Source organism: Triturus cristatus, chromosome 4_2 (assembly GCF_964204655.1).
Source record: "Triturus cristatus chromosome 4_2, aTriCri1.1, whole genome shotgun sequence".
Taxonomy (NCBI): Eukaryota; Metazoa; Chordata; class Amphibia; order Caudata; family Salamandridae; genus Triturus; species Triturus cristatus.
The window spans coordinates 265237103-265253391 of record NC_140586.1 but is presented as its reverse complement, the minus strand read 5'-3'; the positions used below and the strand labels follow the sequence as shown (position 1 = coordinate 265253391).

At 42.8% G+C, this 16289-nt stretch overlaps 1 protein-coding gene across 2 annotated transcripts in view; it reads right to left on the bottom strand.

Moving 5' to 3' along the window:
• The window catches only part of ABCA4 (ATP binding cassette subfamily A member 4), a 1118748-nt gene that overhangs the window by 405824 nt on the left and 696635 nt on the right, over positions 1-16289 (bottom strand). For both annotated transcript variants that reach the window (XM_085601480.1, XM_085601481.1), the window contains exon 26: positions 14428-14512. In XM_085601480.1, coding sequence (XP_085457606.1) covers positions 14428-14512 — 85 coding nt within the window. The remainder of the gene's footprint in view (positions 1-14427; positions 14513-16289) is intronic.

The window sequence follows — 16289 nt, the reverse complement described above, 5'->3', positions numbered from 1 at the left end:
CAATCTGAGAATGTGTCATCCTGAGACAGTGTTGTGGCCTCTATGAACTGTATGGTGACTGGGCCAGATACACAAGACCCGCACCTGGAAGGCAATGGGAGGAATGGTTGTGGATTCTATGCTGGGTTGTGGGGAGGCAAAGATAACCTGTATACATGATATATTTTGCTCTTTTTTGGTTGTGACTTAGATAAAATACTGTTATGTCTGTGGACCCGGGAGAGAGAGATAAAGGTGGGGGGCACCCTTGCTCTCCCCTCATGGCTGTTTGATCTGTGTCGGCGGGAGGGCTTTATCCCCTAGAGGTGGATGGCTGTGAGGAGGGAGCTGGAGGGCGTAAGCCTCATGCCCTTCCCAGCTAACTCACCTCTTGCAAAGCACAAGTATGCAAAGGGGGAAGAAGGGGTTGGTCGATTGTTTTAGTGTTCCTGTTTTATTTTCTATTTACTTTTCAATATTGAGGTATAGGACGGCTTTCTCTGACTCTCAATTTGTCTGAGTACAGACGGGGTGAGACAATAGTACTGCCCATGGGGTGGTGAGATTTGTGGGTTTGGTATGTTTTGCCTGTTGCGTTTTGGATTGGGAATCAGATATTAGTTCAGCTTTTGTGTCAAATGGTCATGCCTGGAGCATTGTCTCGGATCCTCCATTGAGGCTGTGTGAGCGTTGGTATTGTGTGAGTAGGACAAGATGGATTGATGCTTTGTAAAGAATGGCTACCACTGTGAACAAATTAATCTCTTGCATGGCTATTTGAAGTGCTATGGAGTGGCTATAGCATTCCTGCAAGAAATACACATTTAGGGTGACTGCATCCCATGTTTGAGGAGGCAATTGAAGGGGCAGGTCTCTGCTACCTCATATTTGGAGTTTGCTAGAGGGGCACTTATTTCGGTGGCTACAGGGGTACCTTTTAAACATTTGAATCACGTTGTGGACCCAGAAGGAAGGTTTGTCACGCTGCATGGGACACTGGAAGGGTGGGAGATCTGTTTAATTATTGTCTATGCCTCAAATGTTGACTGTCTGAATTTCTTTCGTACACTGCTGGTGGCGGCAACCCCCTATCTAGATGTGGCGGTGATCTTGGTTGGGATTTTAACTGTATTATGGATGGATTGATGGACCAATACCTCTCAGACCATTCGCTGGTCTTGTTGACTCTTGGGAGTAAGCCGCGTCGGCTAGGAATAACCCTCTGGTGCCTCTGGGCAGAGACTCTGGGGGACCCCCTCTTGCAGTGGTTGTCTGTCAGACTTGGACATTATTTTGTGGAAAATTGGGGATCCGCGTCCTCTAGGGCTCACGATTGGGGGACCATGAAGATTGTCATCAGAGGAGTATGTCTAAAAACGTCCTTTGGGGTTTGGCATCAGGTGGAGAGAGATATTAGTACACAAGAGTCCAAGTTGGGAAGGCTGGAGGAGGTGCTTCCTTTGGCCCCTCATAGATGGGAAATAACCATTATAACATACTACCTTTACAACGCAGTCATTACAACGCAACATCTTTTACATCGCATGCCATTACAACACAGCCATTACAACGCATGTCACTACAACGCATGCCACTACAACGCATGCCATCACAATGCATTCATAAGGCAAGTAATGGGAAATAGTAATTTGTACCCCTACACTAGCCAACACTTACCCTACTGTTGCACTCACTGGAGTGGAAATAGTAATTTTTACCCCTACACTATCCAACACTTACACTACTGTTGCCCTAAATATATTATGCGTTGTAATGGTATGCGTTGTAATGGAATGCGTTGTAAGTGTAGTTTCTAAAAATGCGTTGTGATGGCATGCATTGTAAAATCATTTGTTGTAATGGATGTTGTGATGTAAGAACCGCATTGTAAAGGCGTGCATTGTAAATGTTTGCATTGTAACTTGTCCTATTCCTCATAGACTGTCAGAGTGGTGCAATATAAGGGAGGTGCTATAAGAGGTCTGGCGCAGACTGGAAAAACATACCCATACAGCTCACCTGCAGCGATTACACATGGAGGGGGACAGGACAGGGGCTTTATTGGCCCGTATGATCTGGCAAGAGGCCTCTGAGGCCCCTTTGCTACAGCTGCAATTGAACTGCGGGGAACTAATATACACTCAGCAAGCGATTAACAACGTATTTGCCACCTGTCTTAGCAAGGTCTATACAGAGCTTATATAACCTCTGAGGGAGGCTGTACAAGCTTTCCCTGCAGATGTTAGACTCCTGTGTCTCGACTCGGACGTCGCAGGGACCCTAGACAACCCAATCATGAGGGAAGAAATCTTTTCGGTAATCAGCCATCTCAAGCCTGCAAAAACCTTAGGCAGTGATGGCCGACCGGCAGAATTTGATCATATATTTGCAGTATCAATAACACACCAATTGCTAGAGGTGTACAATGAGGCCCTGGAGATTAGTATTTTGCCGGCCTCCATGAGGGAAACCCTTGTGGTCATGATACCGAAGTCCGGCAAAGACCCCTCAAATGCTTCCTCATATAGACCGATTTCGCTCCTAAATATGGATGGCACAATTCTGAGCGGTGTCCTGGCAGTACGTCTCCTCCCCCACTTCCCCTTCTTACACACTCGGGTCAGTCGGGGTTTATCCGAAGGCGCAGCACCGCCCATAATGTGTGGAATGTGTGGCATGCTCAATGCCTCCTGTCTGATGACTATGTCCTGGCACTCCTAGATGTCGAACCATCATTAGACTCTGTAAACTGGTCCTACCTGTGGCAGGTGCTCCAAAGGATTGGCTTGGGCAATGGTTTCATCTGATGGGTTTGCTTACTGTATTCTGTTCCTTATGCCAGAGTACGATTTGGAGGAGTGAGCTCCAATAAATTTTGTCTATACAGGGGCACCCAACAGAGCTGCCCTCTGTCTCCGCTCTTGTTTGCAGCTGCCATGGAACCGTTGAGTACCAAAATGCGACTGTGGGTATACCACTAGGAGAAACTAATTGTGTGGTCTCCCTTGATGCCGATGAGGCTCAAGATCATGCAGACGTTCCGCGAGGTCTCAGGCCTTCAGATTAACCTGGATAAATCTAGGCTGTTCTCCCTGGGTAGGTGCTGAGGGACGAGCTGCCTGTGGTGGGGTGACCTGGGTGACCTTGGATAATCAATATTTGGGGGTTCGCTTGGCTCATGCGGCTCTGTAATTTTGAGATCTTAACGTCAGGAGAGTGGTGGAGGGAGTACGGATCTCAATCAGGTTTTGGAGGGAATTGCCATTGTCCCTTATGGGCAGGATCACAATAATAAAAATGATAGTGCTACCACGCTGTCTTTTTGGCATGCAAAATAATTTCCATGTGATCCCCAGCCAGTACTTTCATACATTGGATAGTCTACTGGTGGACCTCCTTTGGGGCTCTAAACGCAAAAGGGTTGGGCTCACCACTCTACAGGGAACCTAGAGTCAGGGAGGTCTTGAGGTCCCCTGTCTGGAATTTTACTACACAGCAGCTCAACTCAACTCAACTCATTGGTTGTATGATGAAGATAATTGGGAAAAACTACTCTTATAGGGCACCCATAATGGGAGGTCTTTGACGGCTCTTCGGACGTGTGGACCCCGCGTTCCCTCATTGCTTCCTTATAATATATGGCATGTTGCAATTATTTGGGAAAGGGTTGTTAGACGGATCATCCGTGGGCTCCCTATGCACTGGAGATGCCTCTTTGGGTGGGAGGTCAGTTAAAATCACATATCTATCAGGCCCTACTGGATGACCTACCAAGGACAGGGCTTCCTGTACAGGTGAAATGGGACACCCTGTTGGAGGAACCACTGTAGGAGAAAGAGTGGGGAAAGGACCAGGAGGGAACTCGCACAGTTAGCTCTAATGCATGCTCTAAATTGCCAAAATATAATTTTATCCATCAGACCCACCTTACCGCACAGACATTACATGCTATTTATCTTGCCCACTCGGAGGAGTGCCCACGTTGTACAGCCCAACAGGCAGATTTTATCCATTTGGTGTGGACTTGCCCATCCTTGACCTCCTACTGGCAGGAAATACTTAGCCGTCTCAGGAGGGTTCGGGTGGGGGGTCCCAATGGAGATAAGGCAGGTGTTACTCAGACTGCTCATATCCCCTGCAAAAAAGAAACTGAGTAGGAAGTTTGTTGTTTTGGGTCTTGTGTTGGCCAAGAGGCGTATTGCCATCGCATGGCTTAGTCCAGCATCCCTCACTTACAGGACATTGTTAAAGGATGTCCGTGAATAGGCGACTGATGAAGAGGTGCGAATGAGATGTGTCCAGAGAGATGCAAAACTTGAGGATGATCTGAAGGTGCTTAGTCCAGCACCCCCCCACATACAGGACATGGTTGAAGGATGTCTGCGAATGGACGACTGATGAAGAGGTGCGAATGAGATGTGTCCGGAGAGATGCAAAACTTGAGGATGATCTGAAGGCACTTAGTCCTTCACCCTCCCACTTACAGGACATGGTTGAAGGATCTCTGTGAATGGGCGACTGCGGAAGTGGTGCGAATGAGATGTGTCCGAAGAGATGCAAAACTTGAGGATGATCTGAAGGCCTGGTCATCCATGTTTTCAGAATAGAGGGAGCCACAGGGAAGGCCTGTACCTGGCGGAGCAGCTACAGGGTTGGTGCCTCTCGCCCCTAGGGGATTGACTGCGGGAGGATGTGAAAGTTGATGGAGATTGCAACCTCGGGGGTAACCAATGCTCGCCCATAATAGTTTTGCTTCTATTTATAAAATCCAGGCCCAACACAAAACCACGTTTAGGGGAAGAGTGTGGGGGGGGGGTAAATTGTTATATGTCGGCATGGGTACAAAATGAATGATGTATAGAGATTTTTTTTCTCCTGTATAGATAAAAATGCGGTTAGGGTCTGACAAGTCTGGTTCCACTACTGTTGTGGGTCAATCCCTGTCTCTGAATCTGCACGTTTGAATAAGCCAGGAGATTTGGTTCATTGCTTCCTGCAAGGACTATGTGGAGGGGTTACGGGAAGCTTATAGACGGACTACTTATGATTTGCACTGTCTAAGTGATATCCATAAATGCCAATAAAGTTATTTTAAAAAACAAAAGAAGGGCCTGAGAGACTACTACAGTCCACCAATGCGTATACGGCAGCTGCATTCTTTAAACCGCCATTGATACAGCCAAAAAACACAATGTTGGCAATAGATAGACTACATGGATAGAGACTTTTGAAGATTTCATAGATGCAGTAGATAAAATGGACGATAAAAAGATTATAAAGTATCTGAGAAACATTGCTGGTGAAGGAGTGAAAGAAGCCATAACAAAGATACCACAAGAAGGAATTGTGACGTACGACCAAATCAAAACAACCTTGAATGTCAAGTTTAATCAAGTGCCTAATGTAGATTACAAAAGCTACATATTCAGTTAAGAATGCCAGACTAGCTGAAACCATCGATCAATATGTTGAGAGACTGGATGTTCAGGTGAAGCACTCTAAATTCAATTAATTTAATGATGAGGAAGCTACCCGCCTCAAAGTTATCAATGGATGTCTGTCAAATTTCTTTCGACAACGAATGCTGAAGGAAACTCTTAGCTTAGAACAAGTCCTCGATGCTGCTCGCGCTAAAGCGCGTGCTGACCGTCAAGCGGCTGATATGGAGGCCCGAGGTGCCCAAAGTGCATCAGTCATGAGTATGAAAAGTAAGCCAAAGTACAAGCCTGAGGGACAAAAAAAGATGTCTCCACCGAAAGAGAAAATGTGTTACAGATGTGGACTGTCATTTTCACACGAAGGTAAATGCCCTGCCATGGGACAGATAAGAAGTGGCTGTGGTAAAGCAAACCACTTTGTGACGGCCTGCAAAGCAAAGAGAGAACTAAATGCATCACAGCATGAAGAAAAAATGGTGGACCGAACGCTACCTCAGCGACATTCGACGCACTCCCACAATGCCAAGCGGTCACACCAACTGAGGTAAATCGACATCAAAAGAAGTCGATCAACATCTTAATCCTCGACAAAGAGTACCTCTGTGTCAGTTTCCGGTGAAAGTGACAATGACAATTGTGTAATGTCGATGTTTACTCCAGAAAGGCATGCACTTGTGGGACTACTCGAATGTGAGGAAAAATTCAAAGTGAAGAAAAATCGACATGAAAAAGCACCCAAAAAATTCAAACATTGTCCGACGATTACTCTAAAGATAATTGTGTGCTCAGTACCATTTATAATTTGCAGCGGTGCGTTGATAGATATCATGCCTTAGAAGACGTATCAAGAATTGTCTGCACTACCACAACTTGCGAAGTCAAAAACATAAGTCTACACATGGGTTGCTGCAGTGCCCTTTAAAAGTCAATGTTCATTTGTAGCCACGATGAAGCATAAGAAAACAATGGTACAAGTGCCCATTCATGTACTTCAAGGAACTGCCTCAAGTGCCTGTTTGCTCAGTTACAACACTGCTGCTGATATGGGACTGATATCAATGAACTACAACTTGAATGCTCATCATGAAATTGTAAGTCAATTTTCTTCATTATTTCGTGGGTTAGGAAAACTCAAAACAATAAAAGTAAAGTTATATATAAATGAGGATGTTCATCCTGTTGTTCAAAGACACAGACAAATTGCATTTCACTTGCAATATGCTGTTGAAAAGGAACTTAATTTCTTGATTAAACACAATGTCATAGAACGCTCTACTTGCCTAACACGATTGGTTTCTCCCATTGTAGTGGTGCCCAAAAGAGACAGTAAAGGAGCTGTACACTTATGCATAGACATGCATCAAGCCAACAAGGCGATTGAGCGAGAGAGATATCCAGGTCCACACATTGCTGATATGATAACTCAAATGAATTTCTGCAAAGTTCTTCTCTCGACTTGACTTAAATAAAGGATAAAACCTTTCCAAGACATCATTCGACATATCATACAGCTTGTGGTAAATGCATTTAACTATAGTGATTACATATTTGTTTTCAAAACCACTCAGAAAGAGCATGACAAAGCTCTTATGCATGTATATCATTTGCTGAATGATTTAGGCTTAACTCTGAATGCTGAAAAAGGTGAATTCCAAAAGAAAAGCTTGAAATTCTTTGACCATGCCTTTTCTGAAGGGAGTATGAAACCTGATCCAGCTAAAGTGCAAGTGTTATCTACTGCAAATCCCCCACAGGACATTTCTATGTTACAATTATTCCTTGGGAGGGCCAGACACTGTGACAGATACACACAATACTTTGCTACAGTCAGTGCATCGCTATGAGAACTTATAAAAAAGAATGTGTCATTTCATTGGTCACATGAGTTTGAGAAGAGCTTCCAAAAAATCAAGCAAGCCAACGAGAATGCCACTGAAATGGCCTACTTTGATCCCAAGCTTCATAGAGAGGTTGGAGTTGACGCTAGCCCTGTCAGGTTAGGCGCCATCCTTGCACAGCACAACGGATTGCCAAATGCCCAGAGACATATTGTGGCATATGCCAGTAAAAGCCTGCCGCAAATGGAACGTGCTTACTCGCACATGAGAAAGAAAGTTTGGCAGAGGTCTGGGCTTATGATGTTTCCACTTTTTCTTATATGAAAGCCTTTCACAGTAATAACTGATCATCAAACACTGTTGACAATATTTGGCAATCCCAAAATGCCTCCTCAAATTGAACGGTGGGGTTTGAGGTTACAGGAATACAATTATACAATTCTTCATCATCCAGGGAAAGATCAGAATCCTGCAGATTCTTTTTCAAGAGTGCCAGTGCAGTGCCCTGGTACCCATCTAAGACAGCGGAGGCCTACGTCAATTTTATTTTTAAATCGAGCACACCAGCTGCCATGTCTTTAGAACAAATTGTCACTGCCACGAGCTAAGATAGTGACATGTTGAAGTTAAAAGACATTATTGCTCACCAGTCGTGGAATCAGTACTCTAGACCTCTCACTAATGACAGTGAGTATTTAAAGTTAAAAAATGTGAGCTATGAACTATCAGTGACTCAAGAAGGTCTCATCCTGTGAAGTACACAAATTATTATTACAGAGAGTCTATGGCAACAAGTGATAGACGTCATCCATAAGGGACATCGAGGAATAGTTGCCACAAAGAGAGCTCTCTGCGACCGAACCGAGTATGGTTTCCTTATCTCGACAAAAGGGTCGAACAAGAGTTAAAGGCCTGTAATTTATTCAACTGTCTTTCATCTCAAGTTATTCAGCACCCTTTGAACATGTCAGAATCGCCACATCATGCTTGGGAGAGATTTGCTGTTGATTTCTTTGGTCCTCTTGAGAATGAACCCCATCTTATTCTCATTGATGGTGAGTACGCCCATTATTTCCATTGATAGAAGACCTTTCATCCTCTACACATGAAAAGGTTACTCAAAAGTTAGATGGCATCTTTGCAACATGGGGTGTATCTGATATCTTAAAACCTGACAATGGCTCACCCTTTAATAGCCGAAAATTCAAAGACTTTGTAAATAGCCCTATTATAAAGCATCAAAAAAGCACTCCTCTTTGGCTCCAGACCAATGGCCTGGTACATAGTCGAGAATTCAAAGACTTTGTAAATCACCCTATTATAAAACATCAAAAAAGCACTCCTCTTTGGCTCCAGGCCAATGGCCTGGTAGAACGGTTAATGAGTACTCTAAAGAAAGCTGTTCAGCGTGCAGCATTGGAGAAGCTCAACCTTAAAGTTGTTTTGAACACTACACTTTGAGCTTACCATTCACCCCTCATTCAATGACATGGGAAAGCCCTGCAACTCAAGAGCCATGATGACCAAGCTGCTAAGAATGAGGAAGACATTCATACTAAGTACTTTAGTTGCAAATAAAAGATGGAAATATATGCTGATAAACTACGTCATGTCAAAGATGCAACCTTTACAAGAGGAGATTGAGTGCTTGTCAGCCAACCCAGTAAAAGAAAGTCTGATGCTCCTTTTGAGGCTTAACCATTTACTATCACTAACACCAAAGGACACATGGTGAATGCCTAGCGTTCTGGGAAGTCCCTTACCAGAGATTCCTCTCACTTTTGACATGTGGCCCATCATTCACCAAACATTGGTGTCAATGTAGAGACTGGGTCCAGACAGACTGTTGATGACTCTGTGTCTGATGATGATTCCACCTCACCTGTGCAGATAATTGACACTTCGACTGTCAGCTCCTGGTTTCCAATGGCTCAATGAGGACGTGTGATTCAGGTGCCACAATGATTAATTGACAAATTATGATTAAATATGTATCTATGATCATCTGTCTGTTTATACATGTATTTATTTGTGTATTTATTTGCTTTTTTGAAAAGTTGCAACTTTTTATTTAACATAGCAGAAGATGTAGTGTTTGTAAGTAAAGAACACTGGTACTCTTTTGGTTCCCACTGCACACCGTAGGCCTGTGATGTATGCATTGGAGGGATGAGTTGAAAGCAGGCTTAGAATGTTGAGTTCTGACTTGCTCTCAGGGGAACCTAGACATGTAAAATTATTCCCCATGTGTGCCGTAGTTATTGTTGAGTACCTGGGCTTGTAGGATGCTACAGATTGCAGTATTGTTTGGGGGAAATAGTGAGGAACTCTTTTTTCTTGCAGTTGAATATGAACTTCACACTTTTTACTCATTGTGTATTTGTGTCTTTAAAGCCTAAATTCTCTTATAGACCAGTGAGGAGATTGTTGTGGTCGATTATGTCAAATACTGAGGACAGGTAAAGTAATACTAGAAGAAAAAGATTCCCTTCTGTGACAGGCTAGAGTGTTTGATCTACACTTAAGGATACTTCAAGCCTGATTCAAAGAAAACAAGGAGTTGTTGTCATGTGCTTGTTTATTTGGTGAACCATACATTTAGCTTCCTTGGTATATTATAGTAAGATCGTTATGGGTCTAAATGTTTCCAATTTAGTCAGAGTCAATTTTTTTTAAATAAAAGCCATACCTGGACAATTTGTAGTGGGTAAGGAAACACGCCATGTAAAGCCGGATCTTTCATGGGGCCAGGGTAATTTGAATGGTCCTAAAGGTATGACTCCATTTTCTCTCTGTAGTTGCTTTTTCAAAGTTCTGTAGAGTGATAGACAATCAGTAGATACATTTCTCTGTGTGTAGGTTTTTGTTTCTGAAGTAGAGGCTGGGGTGTCAATCATGTTTCTGAGAACAGTGATTTAGTTGAAGATGTAGCTAGAGACTCCATCTCACCTGAGTTCATCTGATTTCTAAGGCGGCTTGATGATGCTCTGAGCTATTTGTGCAGGGATTTCATTAACAGTCTGTTTTTCAAAGAAAGTAAACTTTGCTTTTTGAAGAGTTTTTGAACATTTTCAAGATTATCATCTAATGGGTAGTTCCTATATCTTCTTTCGGTTGTTCCCAAAGACTGCCTCTTCACAGTCACTTGCCAAGAGTGCCAGTTAGATGTGAGTCTCTCTCTTTTTCAGTTTGGTTCAAAGAGCATCAATGGTTGGCAGCAAACTAGTAATGTCACGTGCATCCATGGACAAGCAAAGTATGGTCAGTACTTGAAATGAAAGTACCCGTAAGGGAGCTACCACGTCATGAGAATTGTGAGTTCAATTTTTCAGTGTTTCTTATGATTCTTCTCAATAGAGTGTCTTGTGTGGGGGAAGTACAGTCAAGGAGACCAGGGGTGTTCAGACCAGTCTACTGGAAGGGGGCCAGGGTGCATATGAGCCCTTGTCTAGTGATGATTAAAGAATCTAAACTGTAATATAGATATGCTACGTGTATACAGAAATATCTTTCTTCAATTCAAAATGTTGTAATTATGTCCACATTAAGGCCTCCTAGAACTCTAGGAATGCAGACAGTAGGGCACTCTAACTACCAGCGTGTCTAGGATAAGCAGAACCCATTGACAGGCACAGGACCTGGTCTGTCCTCTGTGACTGGCAGTGCCTCATCATACCAAATTCCTGGAGACATTCTCTCAGAAGGAGATAAGGGCCAGATGCATGAAAATGGAATGTATAAAAATATAGATTTCCTAATAGCGATTCCTACAGACTAGGAATCTCTATTTCGAAATCGCTCTTTAGGAAATACCAAACTATTCGTTCCATAGGTACAAATGGTTTTGCATTTCCAAATTTGTGATTTCCAAATAGGAAATCACAAATTAAGAAATGCTAAAGCAATGGTGACTAAAGGCCTAAGACCCACCATGATGCAACGCGAAAGAACTGGTCCACATGTAAAGCTCAAACATTCCTTGGGCAAGTGTGCACTTTGTAGCACTTTAAAAAAAAGCGTTTTGGAGTGCCTTTTTTTAAATTACACATGGTTACCATTGACTTGGAGTCAATGGTGTTTGCATTCCCCAAAAGCCTATTTCAGATTTAGGAAATGCTTTGTACGTGCACTTAGGAAATCGCAAATAGGAAATCCCTATTTGCGATTTCCTATTTGGGCATCGCAAAATGCAATTTCTCCTGGGTAGAAATGGCATTTTGTGATTCCCAAACGGCCTTTGTACATATGAAAAAGCCATTTAGCATTTCTTAAGAGGCCCAAAATAGTGACTCGGTCTGAGAAGAAATGCTAAATGCTTTAATACATCTGGTCCTAAGTAACTAACTTGTCCACGGAACTTAGGGGCATATCAACAACAACCGGCGATAATTATCGCTGAACGCACTTAGCGCTCGGATAATTATCGCCGGCTAGCGCCGATTTTTATCGCTGAGATAGCGTGCTATTAGCAACGCTTATCTCATCAGCGATAAAAATCCTAGCGATAACTGGCTAACGTGAGAATATCGCTGGAAACCCAGCGATAATCTCACGTTAGCTAGTTGATAGGGACTCACAAACTTAGCCATGATATCCACCTTCCATAGGATATCATGGCTAAGTCAGTCCTGAAGCAGGCGTAAGGAAAGTAGCGATAACAGGGGTTATCGCTACTTTTCCTGACGCTATGCTTCATAGCGTTAGGCTTGCTGATAGGAGAAATGTCGCTTAGCGACATTTCTCCTGTCATGCCATGTCAGGAACGCCCACTTTGCATCTCATTGGAGATGCAAAGCTGGGCGTTAGGAATCCTGACGCTAAAGGAAGGTTTCAGGCGTTAGCGTGACCTTGCTGATTAGGCGATAAAATTATCGCCGCTTTTCGGCCGAAAGCGGCCGCAAAAGCGGCGATAATATTTTATCCCCTGCTTGTTGATATGCCCCTTAGATCCTTAGGGCTTAAAGCAGTGTTTCCCAAACCGTGGGTTGTGACCCGCTGGTGGGTCGTGAGCCAATTTTGGTGGGTTGTGAAAGTTCCAAGCAATACATAAAAATGTATTTATTGTGTTACATTTGCTGTGCTTCAAAGACAGAGGGCAAAGGTCAGGCTATGTGTTCTACTGCTTATGTTTTTAACATAGGGAGTGGTGTTTACAAACTCCTCTCACTCTGCAGTCCGAGAATGAAAAGTAAAGTGAATTATGTGACAATCTTGCTGGAGTACGTGAATTGTGAACTGAAAGGCTGTAGGGTGGGATTTTTTCGTAGTACACAAGAACATGTGAATACCTGTAACTGAACGGTACACATCCAACAGTTAGGAAACCAAAATTAAGCACATTTTTTTGTAATTCTCAAGTGTGAGACAAGAGAATGGGGTTTGGTTTCTACACCAGATCATTGGTTTATACTCGTGGCCTGTGCAGGTAAGAGAGGTGGGGTGGTGGGACTGGGTGTGGGGGGGGATTTTGACAGACAGCGACATGGGAAAATTCATTATTTATTGGATTTTCCTTTGTGGTTGTCTGTCGAATCTCCCCCGCCACCCGGTCCCACAATCCACCGCTCTTACCTGCATGGGCCATTCATGACGGGTTCCAGGGAGAGACAGAAAATAATAGGATGAGGATTGGGACCAGGAGGCAATCTTCATCCGAAGAGGGCAGAGTTTAAAAAAGAAAACAGCTATTTCAACTAAAGACCTTTCTCGGGTTTGATAGGCAAGGGAGATGCCAATCTGAATGGTGAGGCCCACCCTCACAAATAAAGGGCTATGATAAAGAAGCCAGTCAAGGTGATTGTTATAACTGTACATGACATGGCTAGGTGTTTTTTTCCCCATGTTTACTGGGCATGCAACTTCAGTACTTGAGTACGATCACAAAGCAAGTTACTTATTTTACCAGTCCAGCTAGAGGCCACTCTACATCTCATACTTGTGAATTTGTAAGCGCAAGGGTTGTCATAGTAATCGAAATGAAGTATACAACCAACAATGGAAAGTGCAACAAATTAGTAACCAACAACAAAATAGCTATGAAGGCTATCTTGATGCAGATAAGCTTCAAAATGATTGCAAATACGTCTCTGTGGTATTCACTAGAGTTTGGAAGCGTAATTTTGCTAATTTCCTTTTTTACATTTTTGTTCTCTTTTTCTGTTTACCCTCTTGGACAGCTTCTTGTACTTTTCTCAATAAAAATCCACAGTATAGAAGAGCACTGTTGGTGCAATACAAAATAAGATAATAGTTCACTTTTGTGAGAGATGTGATAAGATACAAAATATTTGTAAAGCAATAGAAGTAAAACTACGTAAGGTAGTAAACAGAGGACTATGAGTTCAAACTAGTCCACTACTATTCTCTTTTGAGCATATGCCTGCTAGGGCTACCGTTGAAACACTAGTACGCTGGGGTTGAAAGGACTGCTTAAAATGCGGATTGGTCAAAGGAATCTTCAGCATACACAAACTTAAAATCAACCCAGTGGAAGTGGTACCCTATTTTCATATCGACAAAAAAATGATTTCAGAGGGGAAATAATGCTGCTGAGTACAGTGCCAAAGCCAGACATATTGGAATATTTCATGAGTTTCTCTGAAGATCTCCCTGGAAATCCTATGCTTTTTTCTGGACTTCCGTATCCTCTTCTAAATCCTACTCAAGAGGATCATACTTGCTCAAAAGGCAGAGTTAAACAATAACGGGCTAGGATTAAAATATTTTCCAAAGATGAATTTATCTTGCAGTCCAGCCCTGAGAGGAATGATCAGATTCCTGTGCTGCCTGTGGGACAATTTGCATACCGATAGGGTGTGTGGACAGACTGGTGGGTACCACTGGAAAGAAAGGGTGGGACGATCCATTAACAAGTATGAACTAGGGATCTGCATTCGCAGACGTGAGGTAAACAGAGAAAAGGCTTATTTGGATGCGCGTTGTTATGAATTTCTTTGTAGAAATGAGGTGTCAAGATCTGGTGTGCAAAACATTCCTGCTCTTGCCAAACCTAGGTTTGGATAAGGAGTACATGTTTAGGGGATATACAGTTACTGTTCTTATACGTATTCTTTAGTTGAATATCACACACAGACTTTTAAAACGAATAAACTTGGCTTCCCACAAAAAACACAGGTGTAGATTTAATAGGATCTCTGATTTCCAGGTCTTACCGTCTAATTCTTGCTCCAGGGATATTTCCGTGTTCTTAGGCGAACAACTGGAACAGAGGCAGGAGCAATCAGATTTACACGAGCCCTAAATTTGGAGAGGAGGGAGAAACAATGTCTTCAAAATAGGTGAGGCAATTACACCAAACATCAGATTAAACTGAAAATTAAACAACAGCGCCATCGATTTCACTACCATACATCTTCTGACCATCACTGATGGAGCAGTCAAGTGGTTTCAAGTAGACTGCAGTATCAGATATTATGCACTAAACGCTCTCAACACCACAGTACCGAAAGCTTTACATTGATATGCACCACAATACTGCTGTACAAGGAGCTTGACCATAATATACTATACAATGATGCAGTATATGAAGCTTGACCATGCCACGCATGATAATGCTACACTATAGGAGGATTGCCCACAATTCAGCACAAAATGCTGCACTCTAAAATGCTTGACCATAATCTCCAATGCTGCACTACAAAGAGGCTTAACCATAACACACTCTTCAATGGTGCAGCGTAGAAATCTTTCCCAACACACTCTACTATGTTGCAGTATAAGAGACTTGGCCAAAATATAGCCTGTAATGATTTAGTCTAGGAAGCTTAACCAGAACACATACTGGGCTGCAGTAACAACAGACTTCCCTTGACCATAACATGCTCCAAAATGCCTCAGTAAAATTGCACTTGAACATAATACAATTTGCAATCGGGTGCAGTAAGGGGTGGATGACTACGATTCCCTCTGCAATGGTGCAGTAAGGTGTTGCTGACTACAATTCACTCTACAATAGGGCAGTAATAGATGGCTCATCAAAAATTTCTCTACAATGGTGTAGAAGGGGGTGGCTTATCAAAATTCACTCTACACTGGTGCAGTAAGGGGTTCATCAAAATTCACTCTACTACAGTGCAGTAAGGGGTGGCTGACCAAAGTTCACTCTTTAATGGTGCAGTAAGGGAGGACTGGCAATGATTCACTCTGCAATGGTGCAGTAAGGTAGGACTGTTCATAATTTACTCTTCAACGCTGCAGTGTAGGAAACCTGGAAATAATACACTTTATAATGCTTAAGTATTGGACCCTAGACTGTAATACTCTATGCACTGCTACTGTATAAGTGCCTTGATAGTAATACACCCAGCAGTGCTACAGTGTAAGGGGTTGACCAGAAACAGGTATAAATAACACACTCTAAAATACTGTAGGGTAAGAATGTTAGCCACATAGGAAGGACAGGGAGCTTAACCTAATGCACTCTAAATTGCTCTAGCACAGGAAACTTGACCAAGGCAGGCTGTACAATGTGTAGGAAGCTTGAACATAATACAATCTGCAAACCTCCAGTAAGGGAAGGCTGACTATAATACATTCTAAAATACTGCAATCACAAAAGCTTGAAAATCTTACAATCTACAATAATTAAATTATTCGAGCTAGAGCATACTACGCTCTACAATGTTATAGTTTAGGGCGCTGAATCACGACACACTTAAAACACAAAAGAAAACTTGAAAATAATTCAAACTGCTATGCTGCAGAGAAGGGAACTTCATCACTATACTCTATACAATGCTGCAGTAAGAGACACTTCACCACTATACTTTATACAATGTTGCAGTAAGGGACAATTCACCACAATACACTCTGCAGTACTACAGTAGGGGACACTACACCGCGATACGCTCTGCACTGCTGCAAGGAACACTTCAATGGGATAGACTCTGCAATGTTGCAGTAAAGGACACTTCACAACGATAAAGTCTGCAGTACTACAGTAAGGGGCACTTTACCATAATACACTCTGCAACGCTACAGTATAGGACACTTTCCCCACGATACACTCTGCAAT